A 17,009-nucleotide genomic window follows, 5' to 3' on the forward strand; every position below is an offset into this window, starting at 1 on the left:
CAGTACTCTAAGTCTTCAGTGTGGTATTTTTTCTCTTTTGCAGGGACATTTTTTTAATAACAGCAATAAAAAAAAACTTTTCTCATGAGGAAACTACCTTCTTATGTTTTTGGTTTATACTCAGATAATCATTTTAACGGCTGAACTTTCTGTCATACAACTTATACTAAAGGAAAAACAGATTGCTTGAACATTCTATACAAAGAGGGAGTGGACATAGTAATACATGCCTGGTTTTGGATGAAAAAAAATCATTATAAACTTTAGCAGGGAAAAACAAGGTAATGTGCCAAGATTAAGAGTTGAAGGTCCTAATGAATACACATCACATGTGGGTTATGAAATATTCATGAAAGTCATTCCAAGCTTTCTTTTCCAATTTTTGGATCATTAAACATGTATCATGGCATATGGGAAGTTTTTTATTTTTAATTTTTAAAGTCCTTGTTCATAGACATGTTTTTTGTTTAGAAATTCATAAATGTTTCACAATTCTTTCAAATCCTACGTATAAAAATAAGAACCTAATATGCATTCAAAAGGGATTCTTTCACTCAAGCATAGTTAAATATGTGCGACCCACAAAGCAGTGTGTCCCAGTGGTGTATACACTCATTGCCATAATCAATATATGTTAATATTGTGTATGCTTTTTGGGGCTTAACCTGTCCTTATAAAGACAACAGTCATTTCTTTTTTTATTAAAATGATAGTTGACGTACTTATTTGAATCCATGTAAAACATGTAAATCTGAGATTGAAGCAAATAATGGTAGACACTGTGGTGTGCTCTCTAACAGAAAGTAAGAAATTTTACTTAATGGCTCTTAAATAAAGGAATTCTTGTCCCGGAACTGCTTGTTGCTATAGTAAATCTGTTCTGATAAAGGCTTGGTGAGATGTTATATACCTGTTCTATGTAGATCTTCTTATTTTCCTTTCCCGTTTTTTCCTTAAATCTCCTTGGTTCCCAATTAATGAGACAAACCTTAATAACTGAGTTATCATAAATTGGAAAAAGTCAACTTTTGATGATACAAAATGACAGCTGGTGAAAATAGTTAAAGTTATCATTCTGCTTTTTCCTGGTTTTGAAAAAGAAATAGGCTACTGCCTAGGCTAGAACCAACAACTTCTTTTTTGGCACAATTTTCTGCCAAAGCCCTATGAGACTGGCAATTTCTTTTTTTAGAAATTTGGCCATCCCTCTGAAAGCAGGTGATTAATGTTTTGCATTGCTCTCTTTTCTTCCTGCTCTGGTGTTTCCAGGGAGTAAAGCAGTGAATGGCTCTGCAGGTAAACTACAACAGTATTATTGTTGGCCAACAGGAGGCGCCAGCACCACTGAGGCGCGAGTGTACAGGGAAAGCCGGGGAAGGAACAGCAACGAGCCCCACATCAAACGGCCAATGAATGCCTTCATGGTTTGGGCGAAAGATGAGAGGAGGAAGATACTCCAGGCATTTCCCGACATGCATAACTCCAATATCAGCAAAATACTAGGTAAGAATTCCGTTCTGTTTCACTTTCAGGCTGGTTGACTTGTAAAATCCTTCACACAGATAACAGATTGAACCCTACCATACAAAAATCGCTGCTTTGAAATTTCCATTGGCCCATGTGGCACCGGCCTCACATTGGATAAAACCTCCTATGTCAGTGCTTACTCAGCAGTGACCCCTGTGGCTGACTGGCTTCCTGCAGAGCCCCATCAGGTGTCCTGAGCCCTTAAACTCACCTGCTTCCATTCTGGTCTGCAGTGTAAGAGAAAAAGAGAGTGGTTTGACTGTTGGAGTATTTGTCCTCAAGTCAGCTAAGGCCAGGTCAGGAGCATGCTGGCCAAAGCTGCTGAATACGAAATTGAAATGAGCTGTTCTACACTGGTGCAGCACTTGGAAAAATAATAATTTTAAACTCGCACCATTTGAAGGAAAAAGTAAGTAAAAACATGTCACTTGTAAGCTACTGTATAATACACTGTTTATCCTACAGTACAAGGTAAATACATTTATTATAAGTTTTAATAATGAATAATTTGTTTGCTTTTTATACTGTACTGCGGTGCAGAGTATGTTCCAGTATGAACACATGACTGAATAACTATAGGGGATTAAGATGAGGTTTCCTCATGAACATTTCTGGTGACATACAGAACTTCATTCTGTAATCAATAACAAATCTGTATCGTTTGGTAGAGCAAATGGGAGTAAATGTACAGTTTTTCTCATCTTTCTTCCTGATCTTGTCCTCAGACATGGGAATCTGGTACTGTAAAAAGAAAACTTCTACATAATTAAGATGATTTGTAAACAAATTGTTTTTTTAATTAACATAAATATTCACAATTGACTAATCACATCTTATTTAATATGATGTTTTTTTAATTGTGCTCAAAACCTGATGAGGTTTCCCTAGTTTTGTATACTTTTCCAAATTCCATCACACATTTAAAAAAATAAGTTATATACAGTATGGTAAAAAGAGTATACTGTACATTATATAATTTAAATAGAGTACATGTGTGCCATGTGGACAATTAAAATGATACATGACTGAAGTGTTTAAAGCAAATACAATTTTCCTAAAACCCTATAATATTGGCATTTTCTTTGGTTGGTGTGTAAATTTTAAATAAAACAAAACCAATTTATTCTAAATATTCCTCCATGAACACAATGGAAATAATACCTGAATTATTCATATTATTTAAAAACATATTTTCCCTCCAGTGAACTATTCACTGATTCAAAAACACTATTATCTATATTTCTCTATAGTTACAAAATAATCAGAATCCTTTCAAACCTATCTTAAAGTTTCTATGAATAGTCTTTTAGCTGTTCATAAACCTTTTGCTATTTGGCTCCTGGCAAGAGTGATAAATGTGTAGCATTTAAAAGTGCCATGTTAATAAGTGCAAGAAACAGAACTCCATTCATAAAACACTGAAATACTGTTTGAATAAATGGAAAGACTGGTTGGGCACAGACATTCAAGTACTGTACTTCTTCAAAACTCAAAACCATACTTTGGATAAATGAATGTATAGAATTTAGTTCGATAATACGGGCAAAAAAAAAGCTGCAAGATAAATGTCTACTCTGTTGTCATGTATGAGATTTTTTCTTTAAAATACTAAATATATGACAACATGTTGGCTGTGCTGTATGTGTGAAGTGGATATTAATAATCTCAGAAATAGTTTGCACCTGCAGAGAGACTGAAAATGCAGTAACACCAATTTTTACTTGTTTATACTACAGAACCATCAAGAAAATAGTCTCAGACAAACAGAAGAGTGTGCTAATTAAATTTTGATAGCCATTTTTTAAATTCAAATTAGTGTTTAATAAATCTTGTTATTCCGTGCTTCAGATTTCCCCTGAGATCTTCATTAATATGTACCGTAATTAATAAACTCTGTATGTGTATTTTAAATATTGTAATGTTGTTGAATGGCTAGAGGTGTTAGCCTTCACATTAAATCCAACATAGCACAGGAATCAAACCTCTCCTAAATTCTGAAGGATTTACTGCCTGTCACTAAAACCTTGTTATAAAAAATTGCAGTGCTTAATGGATCTCTTCTTTTATTACTGAGAATCAATAGATCACAGCTACTAGAGCTCCCCCTCAAGTTGGACACATTGGATGGTCAAAATATTTACAGTGCTGTTGTTTTCTTGTAATGTAACAGAAAGCTAATTCAAATGGAATCCTATACAACAAAGAGTTTACTTTACTAATCGTATAACACAGCTGGAAAGTAGCTGTTATGCTATGTTACAAAAATGTAACTTGATGCGTTTCACGGAAGACAAAAAAGCAAAGTTTAGATAAACCTTCATAAACAAAGTGACAGACCTGCATTCTTCTAGACATCCTGTTTGTTCCGCACAGTATTTACAGTCTGCCTTGATGGAGCTGTGCAGATGTCCAAGCCTCAGGAACAGTCCATCAGCGTCTTTGAACCTCTTTTTGTGAACAGCAGTATTTTTAAAGTTAAATGTCTAACCTCTGACAATTGTGATTAAATACCTTTGGTTTCAGCAGGTAAATACCATGAATCCTATACTGTAAATACTGCATATTCACCTCTACAAAGCTGAAGCTCTACACACAATACACTGTGATACTTAAGCTGATATCTTTAGTATTATCGTAACACTACAACAATATTTCAGTAATTATTTACAGTAATTCAATAACACACCAATTCAAGGTCTATAAAATGATTTGGAAACATATTAAAGACGATAAGAGTTTTAGAGAGTTTTTTTCAGAATCGAATATATTGATGTGCTGAAGTCATCTGTAGCAAGAGAGTGGTGAGGGAGAGAATGGGCATTCTGCTTTCGCTGTCATTTTTAATTTACAAAAAAAAAACATTCAACACTGGCATTATTCTGTAGTTTCAGCCGTGTGACAAGGAGGAAAGGAAAATGAGGGATGGTTCCTGTTTACTTCCTTCTCGAGAAGCTTTGTTCAATGACTTGCCTGTGATTCTGACACCAGGTTCCCGCTGGAAAGCCATGTCAAACCAGGAGAAGCAGCCGTACTACGAGGAGCAAGCTCGGCTCAGCAAGATTCACTTAGAGAAATACCCCAACTATAAGTACAAGCCCCGGCCTAAACGCACCTGCATCATCGACGGGAAGAAGCTGCGGATCGGCGAGTATAAGCAGATGATGCGATCTCGGAGGCAGGAGATGAGGCAGTTCTTCACTGTAGGGTAGGTGCAGTTGTGAGCTGCTGACGCGCATATTCCATTACCTTTTAGTATTAACACAGGCGATGAACCACAATAAAACAACCTCTAAACACGACTGACTCGAATTACTGCTTTGGTTTGATTTGTTCAATCGGTCTGTTTTATTGAGGTTACAGTGATGTATTGTTTGATTTGACTGAACTGGTTAATATTCTGTTTAATGCCTTTACAGCTTTGGCAAGTATTTCTCATATATACATGTAAAAATGTAGTACAAATTGGTTTAGGTCCTGAACTTTTATACCAAATTAGTATAGGTCCTGGACTTTTTCAGTTTTCTCCTCCTTCCACAAAGCAGGATGTTTGAGCTAGAATGGTCTGCAGGTTAGAGAAACACTTCAGTGAGAGCAGAGAGTACTGTATGTGCCAAATTCTTACACACAACTGATGACCCCGTAATGGATGTGATTATATTTATACAGTAGCTCATTAAGTAATGTTTCTGATGATATATTACTCCAACACAATTCTAATGAGCAGCTCGTTAAACAATAACAAGTAGCCGTTTTTCATAAACAGTTGTTATTCTTTCATTATACTTGCAATGACGATGATGAAAACTGGTTTTGATAGTTTTAATAAAAACCATTTGCAAAGTGTTTAAATTAATTGCAATCCTGCATTTTAAAGAACATAGATTTAAACTCAAGTGAATTTTAATAGCCGTAATTTATTAAATTAGGACAATAGCAGGCTGCAAGCAAAGAAAGTAGACAGACATTTTTATAGGATATAAAATATAAGCATTAATTTAAGAAAAGGCCTTTAGGGCATGAGCTAGAAGTTTAACTTGATAATTTATTATATGTGGTCAGTTAGGAAAAGTTTGCTCCAGGTGTTCATTCTTCACGTGCAGGAAAAAAGATATTTAAGCTTGAATACTTCACAATAACAAGGCGTGTATGGGATGTATTTTCTTTTTCCCTTTAGTTATTTTTCTACAATTTAATTTGAGAGATGTATTGTCCACAGGACTCCTTTAAATCTTTTTCACAGATGCTAAAGACTGTAGATTTTGAAGTAAAATATATGAGTAACTTGAGTTAAATTTGGCAATTAAAATACTTTAATTGTTTGACTACCCTAAGGGACGAAATACAGGAATCTAAGTACTTGTAACATTCCTTCATTTTTATGCTTTTAGACTGTAATTACATTCCTTAATTCTGGCAGATTTTTTTTCTGTTCTTTACTGTTAGAAGTCACGGATCAAAACTCTTAAGTCTCTGTCCTGCAACAAATCATTACTACCGAGGACTTTCAGTAAAACCAACAAATCTCAGTGACACAATGAATCAGATTGCACATTTTCAAATTTTTGGAGTTTGGAGTTAATGAATCTGAAGAGTTTCCAAATTGCTGTCGCCACACTTAAACAGTGGACAAACTATTTTATTTATTTTGTTTTAGTTATTTGTCTTGTTTTGTTTTTTCTTTTGGTGGGGAAAGCTATATATTTTTGTTCTGCTGTGAAATATACGGTAACAGATTAATTTGTCATGCAGGCAGCAACCTCAGATGCCGATCAACACAACTGCAGGTGTTGTGTATCCTGGAGCTATCACCATGGCAACCACCACACCCTCCCCTCAGATGACGTCAGACTGCTCCAGCACTTCTGCCAGCCCTGAGCCCACCATCCCGGTCATTCAGAGCACCTACGGGATGAAGATGGAGAGTGGAGGCATGGTGGGCAACGAGACAGTGAACGGAGAGGATGAGATGGATATGTACGAGGACTATGAGGACGAGCCCAAATCGGACTACAGCAGTGACAATGAAACTCAAGAGGCCGTCAGCGCCAACTGAGAAGCGCCTGCTGATTACAGCAAAGAAAAACAAAAGAGAAAAAAAACTCTTCTGAACAAACGTTCTTAAAGAGCCTGCATGCATATGTGGCTCTGACAGATTCAACAGCAAATGGTCTTAAATGTTTCTTAATGTGTGAAGCAGTTTGATTGTTTTTTTTAAATTCTTTTATTTTTTGTTTTGTTCATGGACATTTTACACATTTAGGTTTTTGCCTACAAACCTTCGGATGACAGGACTTGAAACCTAACATTTAATAAGAATCCATAGCTCTCTCACAGTCTTACCTTTTCTTATATATAAATATACATATATTTTTTTTCTTTTGAATGCTTTTAAAAGCTTACATTACTGTTTTTGATGGGGGTTATATTCTCACTCAGGTATGCTGTGCCAGCCAACAGCTTGTGAATGTGTTTTTAATCTGAATTATTTAAAAAAAGAAAAAGAAAAAAAACTTTGAGATTTCATATTGAGATGAAACAGAACAAGTCCACAAGTGTGCAGAAGTGCGCAGAGGGAAAACATCAGACTCCCAGATTATTATTGTTATTATTATTATTATTATAATTATTATCATTGTTGTTTTTTTTCCATTTTGTACAGTTTTAACTCCAAACGTGCCAAACTTTTTCAGAACGTTCACGAAATATCTTAATCTTTTAAGTCTTAAGGGAGACACTGCAAAAGTCTTAGACAATCTTTTGGTATCTTAACTGAGACAGCATAAATAACTAACTTTTCTTTTTTCACTACAGTAGTAAAGTACTCAGGAATCTGGTGACAGGTTGTTGTTTAGTTGTGGATATGGTTGCCACAGTGCACATGCCCAGATGCTTTTGCCTGTTAATGTGCCATGAGTTCAGGATTTCTCAAGGAAGCACAACAGAGTGATCACCAGTTACTTGTCAGCGACGTCTACAGAAACCAATTTCTGCTGCATTCAGTTCTGTAAGGTCTTTATTCAGCCCTTGCATTCAATCTTACAGAGTTAATTCTTAATCAGAGTGATTGTAATCATTCCAGAATGCCAAGGGGCCAATAGCTTCCAATCTGTGAAATTGGAAAGGCAGCAAAAGGCAGCTTTGGTGGCATCAGATTTGCTGTGGTACAGTACGTACAGTAGATTTTGTTTAGCACTTCACCCCTTAATAAGACACAAAGTTTAAATTCCTTAATTGATTTTTTTTTCCATACGATTAAAACTTAATTTAATCAACTCAGATAGTCTTAACACTGACAGATGATGTTTACATGCAGGAAGCCTCATATTCAAGTCTTAAGAATTACTGGATTGTTGGAATGAAACTGGCAGTGAAGTCACATTAGGAAGCAGGTGCTAAATGTGCAATTTCAGACACAATGCTTCTAATTTCGGTAAAATACAGATTTATAGATTTCATAGGAGACATGACCACAGGGGCAGACCATAGATAGAAATGATCATTTTCCTTAGATGTGTTTTTAATTTACTGTGCTCTGAATTAAAAAAATCATCTGGCTTTACATCAAGAATTAATGAGACACATTATGCAGAGTAACAATTTTTTTCTATATGAATATAGGGTAGAAAATATGCTAATGTTTCAGAAAATGACGTGTTATGACATGTATGTAAATTAAACCCTGAACATTATTTTTCAAGGTCAGGGTTGCATTTGGTTCACTTTTAATTCTGACCGGTTTTTAATGTTTTCAAAATTCTTCAAAAACTTTTCCAATAAAGTACCTATAAAGTAAACCTATAAAGACTCTAAGACATATTAGCCAGTGTCTTACAATGTAGGATACACAATTTAATCTTCATTAATTGTCTTAATCAAGAAAATTTAATCTTGATTAATGTAACTCAGAAGCAGGACAGTGAAGTGCCTCCTTATTACTTTTCAAGGTTATGGGGCTTTTGTGACCTTTTAAGTTTGTCTTTGGAGGAGCAGCCAGTAGACTTTGTTTTATATGACCTACTGGAGTCTAAAAGGGTGGCCTTCTTTTTGAGAACATGAGATGTGGCCCATTTGGTGCAGTTTCGGCTTTCTTCTCCAGTTAAGCACCTATCTGCCCCTCTAACCCACAGGGTGCTTTATCCGTTCCTGCCCATGGTAGCCTTTACCCCAAGGGGGTGCCATCTGTCTCCAAAATTGTTCGGAGCATCTATGAGAGGCGAACAATGGGGAATCTCAAGCAGCATTGATTGTGCTGTTCATCAAAGTGCTCTCACAAGGCCACAGTGCAAAAGAGCCACGAGATGCTGGTGAACAGATGGAATAAGTGAGCCAAGCTGTGAGGGATTATTAAAATGACTGACGAGTAGGTATCGTCTCAAATAGAACATTATTAATGTATGAGTCTTGTTATTTTTGGTATGCCCTTGAACTGGTCTGTTTCATCAGCAGCAAACAATGTTGGCCAGCAAAAACATTTCAAAGTTCCAGGCCATATTGCCACCTTCTTAACCTGTGTCGGCTGTCGCTGATCTGATGATCACTCTGTTACTTTCAGCAGTTCAAAAGGTACTGAGTTAGAGAATTAAGCATTTTTGACTTTTACATTTTGATCAAACCTTAAATCTCCCTTTTTTGTTTTTCATGCAGAGTATTTATTAAGGTCTTAAAACTTTTGAGCAGTTCTCATTAGGTCCCCTTATTTTATTTTTTGTGTGAGTGCGTAGGACGCTAAGTAGAATGTTTTGTACGATTATTGTATTGTTTTTTTTTTCTTTTTGCACACAGGCAAAAAAAAAAATTAGTTTTTAGGTTATATATTTTTTGATTGTTTGTATTTCCATTCTTCATGACCATGCCAAAATAATATTTTGCAGGCTGATGGAAAACAAAGGACTGTTCTTGGGACTGAAACTTGATTGCGCTTGTAGTACAAAAAATAGAAAAAAAATTAAAACTCACACAGAGACATTTTTTTCGTAAGTGTTAAAAGCACTGGATATAAATGGTATTTTTTATCAATTCTGACTAATGTGAAGCTGTTGTACGAAAAAACTACATGAACAAAAGTCATCAGTTTTGACTCCTGTGGGCTTGTCTCACAGTTGCCAGATTTGAGTCATTTTTCTGTCTAGTTTATTTATGCAAAAATACATTATGTATGAACACTTTGTTTTAGCTCCAGTGCTGTGTAAACAAGAATGTTCAGTGAACTCAGCCATACGCTCACATAGTGACTGGTCAACTGAGACACACCGGCCTCCTAAAGCCCATTTTGTTAGTCACATATGTTTGTGTTGTGTATTGTATTTGAAACTCTATAGTACATACAGACATTTTATTGTATTTATTAGCCAGTGTTGGCTCTAAAAGTGTCAGTGCAAAATAATTAAAGGACAATCAGAAAAAAAAAATAAACACGGTAAGACTTAAAATGTTTTAACCTAAATTGGAGCTCAAAACAAAGTTTTTTTTTTGTTTTGTTTTTTTAAAAATTCACCATCTCATAGTAGATTTTTTAATTGTAAATATAACATAGGAAAATAGAATTCTATTTTTGTTCATGAATACTTAGTGAAGTATAAGTTATGTATTTTACTGTTTTTTTTTATACATCAGTGTATGTTGGTCCATGTCTAAAAACTGACAAGTCACTGTACCTCATGTAGATGCTGAATTTACAACCATGATGAAAGAGAGCAGTATTGGACCTGTAGCTGAGACAGCAAGGCACCTCACTTGTTTGTATTTCAATGATTTATTTGTTCAGGGATACAATCCACCAATATTTTATGATTGTGATTCTCGTATTGGTACTTCTTTGGTAACTTGGCTCAAAAGGAAGGAGGTGACAATCCTCAGAAAATGTGAACATTGCTACAAAATACTCAACTAACTATAACACTTTTAAAAAAGTAGGCTTTTGTTTCAGGAAATGGCAGTGCTACAAATTGTTTGTAGCAATTAAGCAGTTTGTCCTTGGATTAGCAGTTGGGTACTCAAATCGACAAGTCACTGCAACTGCTACTGTTAACTAAATACTAATTAATTAAATACTGTAAACAAATTAATCTCAAGGCAAACTCAGTATTGATAATACAAAGATTTCTCGGCTTGTCAAGTCATACAATGTTCGTTTTATACGTTCAAGGTACGCAAGATCAGATGGTCGTTTAAAATACTGAACAATGGCAAAACAATTTAACATCTTTCATGAGGGCAGTGCACAGAATTCTTTTCTTTGGCCAGTTACAGAACAAGCACTTAACAGACAGCTATTTAACCAACCATGTTTACGTTCATCAGCAGTTATAAAATGACTGAATCTATTTCACAAAACCATGAAGCTGTATTTTAATCTGACCCTTAGCAGGTGAAAACTCATGTGCCAAATATGATACAGAAAAAAAATATAGGTTCACAGCAGTCAAGACGATACATTTGCGCCTTTTTTGGAAATATGATTTTCAAGCAAAGTGGATGGGTAATGAGCATCTGGTTCTGGATAATTTGTTGAAAAACACAAGTGAGGGTCTTGGTGAGCTTAGATTATATGGGACGTGCAAATATTTATTAGTTTGTGTGCTACACATTGCAGAGCCTCTAGTGTGCATTTCCTGTCTGTCTTCCTTTGGTCTTTTTTTGTGTTTTTGCTAATTATTTTTTTTTAAAGTTTCTAAGTTAGCCGTCCAGCTTGTGGCAGGTTTAGTATGCTTTGCATTTATGTTAACTCATTATTGTCTTTGCCATGTAAAAGCGGATTTATTAACAAAAGACAAGCTTATAAGCTGATACTACATAACTTATCTTACTGTAACTCTTTTCTGACATTGGAATTTGTGATGTGTATTGTGAGATTGTTCTCTGTGTTAATTTAATCAGCACAATTCACTGACATGCTGGACTGACATGCTAGCTGCTGTTCTGAAGTGTAAAATTTGCTGTTGGGGGCAACCCAGGCTGTTGTCAATGGTACTTTGCTTTTTTTTAGTTTCTATAGCAACACTGTGGGTGTGGCTCTTCTTTCGCTAGGGCTGCTATTTTTTGAAACCCGCTATCAGACTCTTACAAGCAAGTTCTCTGCATAGAAATCTTTCACTGCAGGTACCGTGGCCCATGGCAGGCCTTGTATGGGCGTTAATAGAGAAAAAAAACTAGTGTCTGTTGCTGCTTTGAAAACAAATGTTATAAGTCTGAAAATGTAAATAGTTTATCAGAATATCTTGTACAGTCCAGTGTAAAGTTTTTAATTGAACTTAAAAAGGTTTCCATCACATTTGTCTTCACACACTTCTTTATACAGTACAAAAGACAGCTGTTTGCTAAGAATATTATTGTAAAAAAAGAAAAAAAAAGATAATTAAAAAATCATCTTTTTTTTGCTTGGCTTCATAATGTAAACCAGCCAGTCAATGGTTTTCATGTGCAGTATTGACGTGAGGTAAAACTAAAAGGTAAAATAATTCTACAGTGGTACTTATGGAGCTTTGTCTCCTCTGTTTTGGTAGTATTTAATATTAAAAGGTAATACACCAGCTGAGGAACACATTCTGGTGTATATAGGCACCTTAGCTATGTATACAAAACTTTAGAACTTTTTTTCCACACAATGCGTTTTTGGCATATTGTAATGTAACACCATCTTTAAATATACCTAATCAGTTGATGTGACATGGCGGGGTTGGGTATCCTTGTGGGGGTGGGGTGGGGGTGACTGCCTGTTTAAGCTCATTTACCTCAAGAGTGTCCTCCTTTTCCTAGAAACAAACAAAGCGTTTCACCATCACTCCATCTTTTGTACTGCTGTTGACACTTAAAAATTAAAGAGAAAACATTTTGTTTTAAGATCTTTGCTTTCGTCTTCTTCTTGCACATCAACTCGCTTGCTGGCCTGATTCTCTAGAAGCCAGACTGCAGCAAGACCCAAGAGCTGTTTAACCAGAAATGGGGATGAACAAATTGAGGAGAAGCCGCTTACAGTTCTGTACAGTATGCTGGGGCTGCTGGCAACAGTATCCTTGAAGTCGAGTATTTTTTCAAAAGTCTAAATAATGCAGATCAATTAATCAATTAGCACTGGAGATTTGGAGCTCAGTTAGACCGAAAAACCAGCAGGCACAGAGGTCTCCCAAAACTGGGATTGGGAGCCACTGTTTTATAGCACAGTCAGGCATAACCATTACATAAGAATGCTCTCAGCTGGTACAGAACAAAATAATCTATCTTTAAGTACCTAAATTGCAGCGGATTAAGTCTTCCTTAGAACTACTGTAGATGAGCTACAAGATTAAAGTATGACCTACTGTTCACCATGTGTTTTAAGTACTTCAAACAAGAGCAAGGCAGATTATCAGTTCTTAGTTTTCTCCTTCATTTTATAATAATCTTTGATTAACAGTAGCTTTCGTTCATAATGCAAACCATGCACACTATAGTTCCAAATGAGGGTGTATGGGGAGAGAAACCAATTACCATGCAGGTCTTTTAATGATGCAGTAATGGGTTGCCAGCAGTACCTACAGTACTGTATAGGCAAGATTCTGTCCTCCACTCCTACTGACGAGCCTTCCAGCAATCCAATACTAATGAATCCACAACTGTGTGTTGGATCATCTGTTGTCCTTTTCATATTGAATCCAAGAGGTAAAACGCTAAATATTTATCAAGTGTTCACAAGTTTTCTCTTCCTTGTGAAGGCAAACAAAAGAACAATAAGGCCATCAACAATCTTATAAAAAACTGTAGTAAATCATCTTTATTGCAGTTTGAGCCTTGTTAATGGTAGCTGACATATAAAGGAGATAGAATGACAAGCATATAGGTCTTATTAAAAACTGCCTGACAGGGCTGCCTCCTAGAAAAGCAAACATTAGCAGGCATTAGATATAAAAACATTTTGCAGAACATAGTCCTTAGGGTTTCTGAGCATGACCAAAAGGCATTTCTAGTGGAAGCTTTAAGATGGAGAACAGCTGCAACAGTTACTACTGCAGCATGGATTGGTAGTGGGTCTCTAGAGTGTGTTTTCAGTTATGTTAGCCACAGTTGGTGGAAAGCCCTCTGTTCAATACCAAAATCACATTCAATTTATTAAGCATCAGGAGAAAAGCGATTTAAACTGATGATTCGGAAAAAATATATATACTGTAAAATATGCATGACAGAAAGTACAGGAATACCAGTTCAAACAAATACGTTTAAAACAAGATCTAAAAGCTGTCCCTCAGAATTGCTAAACCGATAGGGAAGAGTAGCCTACTGTACAGTAGGTGAGCACCAATAGAGAGCACTTTCTACCAGAGTTGATAGTCTTATTGAAGGGACAAAGAAGAGAACAGCATCATAGAACTGGAGATGTGTATTTATTCAGTAATTCTGACATATAAGGGGAAAAGATTCCTTCCATGGACTAAAAAGTCATGAACAATATCTTGAAACCTATCTGAAAATCAACAGCATGCAGGTGCAGGGATTTTGTGGCAGGAGTTATTTGTGCGCCAAGAGGAAACCCAGACAGAAGTCTAGCTTTTGAACTTTGGACATAATGGACGTTTTGTATTTTGTTCTTTGACAGCAGCCAAGTCTTGACAAAGCAAAAGCATTAACTAGTTTTTCCGAGTTAACACTAACAGACCACGTGGTATTCCGAAGTAAAAGCCAATTATATGATATGCTGAGCATCTGGCTAAAAATGACAACCGAATTTTTCATTTTATCACAAAACTCAGTCTGAAGACTTAGTAAGATGACGTAATTTCTATAGCTACATCAGAGGTTTTAAAATCTTTGAAGAAATTCGTAAACTCAGACACTTAGAAAAATGCTAAGTGCAGTATTCTGTATATGCTCGTGAATATATTGCATTATAAACGCTTGCAATCATAGTCTCTCCATACAGCCTGTTCCTATTGATGAGCAATTGCGTAAGCTATTGCTTACAAGCAACCAAGATACGAAGCGATCAGACCGTCTAAAACGTTTCGCTGCGCAGCGATTTCCTGTGTATTGTGCAATTGATTCATAACACCCTTTAGTTAAAACACGGTCGAGTCATCCTATGATTTTTCACGTAATTTATTATATCTAAAATGTGATTATTATAAGCGACCCTTTTGGGATATACCGTAGTATATTGCAACTATCGAGTTTGTCAGGAAGCGGTGCAGTTCTGCCGAGAATGGAGTCTCGATCGCCGTCAGGTTGCGGAGGAAGTTGTCGAGTAAATTCGGAAGTTGCAAGTTGCGAGCTTTTACACACGTCTCAGAAGGTTGAACCGAAAGCAATGTTTGGAAAGTACGTAAAAAGATTCAATTTATGATTGTGTTAATTTATGTTACGTATCTCACTGATTAACAGTCGCGTAAAATGCCATTCTCTGATATGTCCAATTTTCATGCGTTTTTAAACTTCTAGTTAAACAGTTCGCACTTGATCGTCCGTTAGCTGTGGTGGGGTAAGGAGCATATGCGTATTTTTAGATATGCAATTTTATAATATAACGTGCATTTTAAAGCTTTATCTTGTTGAAGCATTGTATCTTTCAACTTATACATTTGTCTGGGCTTGCCACTTTGTGTTTACAAATGCATTGCTTCTGGTTTTCTTTAGCACAAGTGCAGCAGGTTGCTAATACAACATACAGTAGACTTCATACTGTAGCTCCGCTGTTTAAAACTAGACAGTGTTTGCAGGTATATGTAATGTGAAATTATAGCAAAGGAGAGTGAGCTTGTACGGAGTTGAAATTGTTGGCTGTAAGTTGTGACAGTACTCCTGCTTATGTTTATTAAGTTGCTTGCTTGTTGTGAATTCTATTTGGTAATATTTAAAAACAATATGCAAGCTACGTGTAAAGAGTGATGTCACGTCTTGTGAAAGATGCTGTACTGTATGCTACAGTATGTCAAATTAAGTGTTTCGAAATACAGTTTGTGTGGATGGGGAGTATTGTGTTTAAGTGGCTTCGTGTTATTTTATAGACTTTAATTTTTGTCTTTTCTTTTGCGGTGATACCAGATGTTTTCTGATATAGATGAAACCTCTCTTAACCTGCTTAATTGTAGTTCAAGTTGGTGGCTGCGTCAGCATGTGTAGGTTGTAAAGGAACAAGTAAAAGAAGAAGGCACCACAGCCGAAATGTACAATATGTTTCTTTTCTTCTCTTTTCATCATAGAATAAACCTTTACTTGTTCCCTTGCTGTCTAATTGTAGTTGCAGATTGATAGCTGTATTTGGTATCACTTTAGTTGAGGGGCTTTATTAATGCATAACAGCAATATGTCTGTTAATGGAGCATTTATAAACAGTATGGGGAACAGGAAGATGTTAATTCCTTGGTACATAGTAAAAAGGAAATAAAATACCTTTCCCTTTGGAACCTTCTTCAGATGTGTATGTGGTATGAAAACAAGAAACAACCTTTATTTACACTCTAGTATTCTCATATCAGTTCAATAGCCAAATAAAAGACACAAGGCTCACAAATGATAGGTCATTAAAAAAATAAAAATAGACTGTTGTTCATTTCAGTTCTAGTTTCGTTAGACAGTAAGTTTCACACCTTAGAATTCCAACACTTATTCACCGTTACAGTATATACAATATAATGAAGTGAGCTAAATACCTATATTGTTAACCTATACATATCACCTATAACCTATCACAGTGGTATCTCTTCTAATTGAACCAAGCACTTATCCGCTCTTCCAAGTTGCAGTTATGAATGCTAGCAGGGAAACTGAAGAGAGTGCACAGATAAGTATTTCTTCAAGCCTGTAGAAGTCTACGAAGTATTCATACCCAGTGTCTTAAATTAGTTACTACGTTAAAAATGGAATTGCCGCTTGCTTGGGTAAATGAATGTGCACTAAATGTAACAGAGCTATCATGGTTGAAGAGGCTCAGTATAAACAATATATATTGAATGTAATAGATCAGCGAATAACGTTGTTGGAGATGGAAGGTGCCAGCACTTGACAGTAATTGTACTGTGTAACCATAAACAGTGTTTGAATAGCCACTGTGCTCATTTTTCGATTTATGCAGGGAGGTCAAAGATTTGGACACATGGCACATAAACTGTATTTCAAAGAGGATATGATTTAAAATCACCACAAATGGCAGGTTTCAAAATAAGCAATGGCCTAGCACACAGGCCTGAATTTTGAAGCACTACATACAGATGTACAGTACATGACGCTGGGTAAATGCTGGCAGCAGGAATATTTCACGAGGAATTTTCTCTGAAAATACAGCTCTAGGCAGTCTGTGTACAGCTCTGTTCTGGAAGATGTCTGATTAAAGCTGTCTGGTGCAACACTTGGAGATGCTTTGCATGGTGAGATGCAATACATTTACTGTAACTCACTCAAAGTCCCTCAGTTTTCTGGTGGTAGAATGTTGCAATTATAGTACTCTGCAGTATGTTTAACTTCTGGTAGCTATACTGCATCTCCATTATGTTTGTACATTGTTTTAATGACATACT

The 17,009-nt window shown here is 36.0% G+C and overlaps 1 protein-coding gene and 1 long non-coding RNA gene across 35 annotated transcripts in view; both read left to right on the forward strand.

The window, feature by feature from the left end:
* The window catches only part of sox6 (SRY-box transcription factor 6), a 203,714-nt gene extending 191,348 nt beyond the window's left edge, over positions 1-12,366 (forward strand). For 31 of the 33 annotated variants that reach the window (XM_088611247.1, XM_088611249.1, XM_088611254.1 and 28 more), the window contains 3 exons: positions 1,270-1,503; positions 4,516-4,732; positions 6,277-12,366. In XM_088611247.1, the coding sequence (XP_088467373.1) occupies positions 1,270-1,503; positions 4,516-4,732; positions 6,277-6,580 (755 nt within the window). In that variant the 3' untranslated portion in view covers positions 6,581-12,366. The remainder of the gene's footprint in view (positions 1-1,269; positions 1,504-4,515; positions 4,733-6,276) is intronic. The other 2 variants (XM_088611261.1, XM_088611262.1) reach the window with 1 other exon arrangement.
* A 2,053-nt stretch (positions 12,367-14,419) lies between these two features.
* LOC148645545 (uncharacterized) overlaps positions 14,420-17,009 on the forward strand; it is a 245,042-nt gene continuing 242,452 nt past the window's right edge. For both annotated transcript variants that reach the window (XR_015928050.1, XR_015928051.1), the window contains exon 1: positions 14,420-14,814. This is a non-coding gene — a long non-coding RNA (uncharacterized LOC148645545). The remainder of the gene's footprint in view (positions 14,815-17,009) is intronic.

Source organism: Lepisosteus platostomus, chromosome 18 (assembly GCF_059453375.1).
Source record: "Lepisosteus platostomus isolate fLepPlt1 chromosome 18, fLepPlt1.hap1, whole genome shotgun sequence".
In the NCBI taxonomy this organism is placed as follows: Eukaryota; Metazoa; Chordata; class Actinopteri; order Semionotiformes; family Lepisosteidae; genus Lepisosteus; species Lepisosteus platostomus.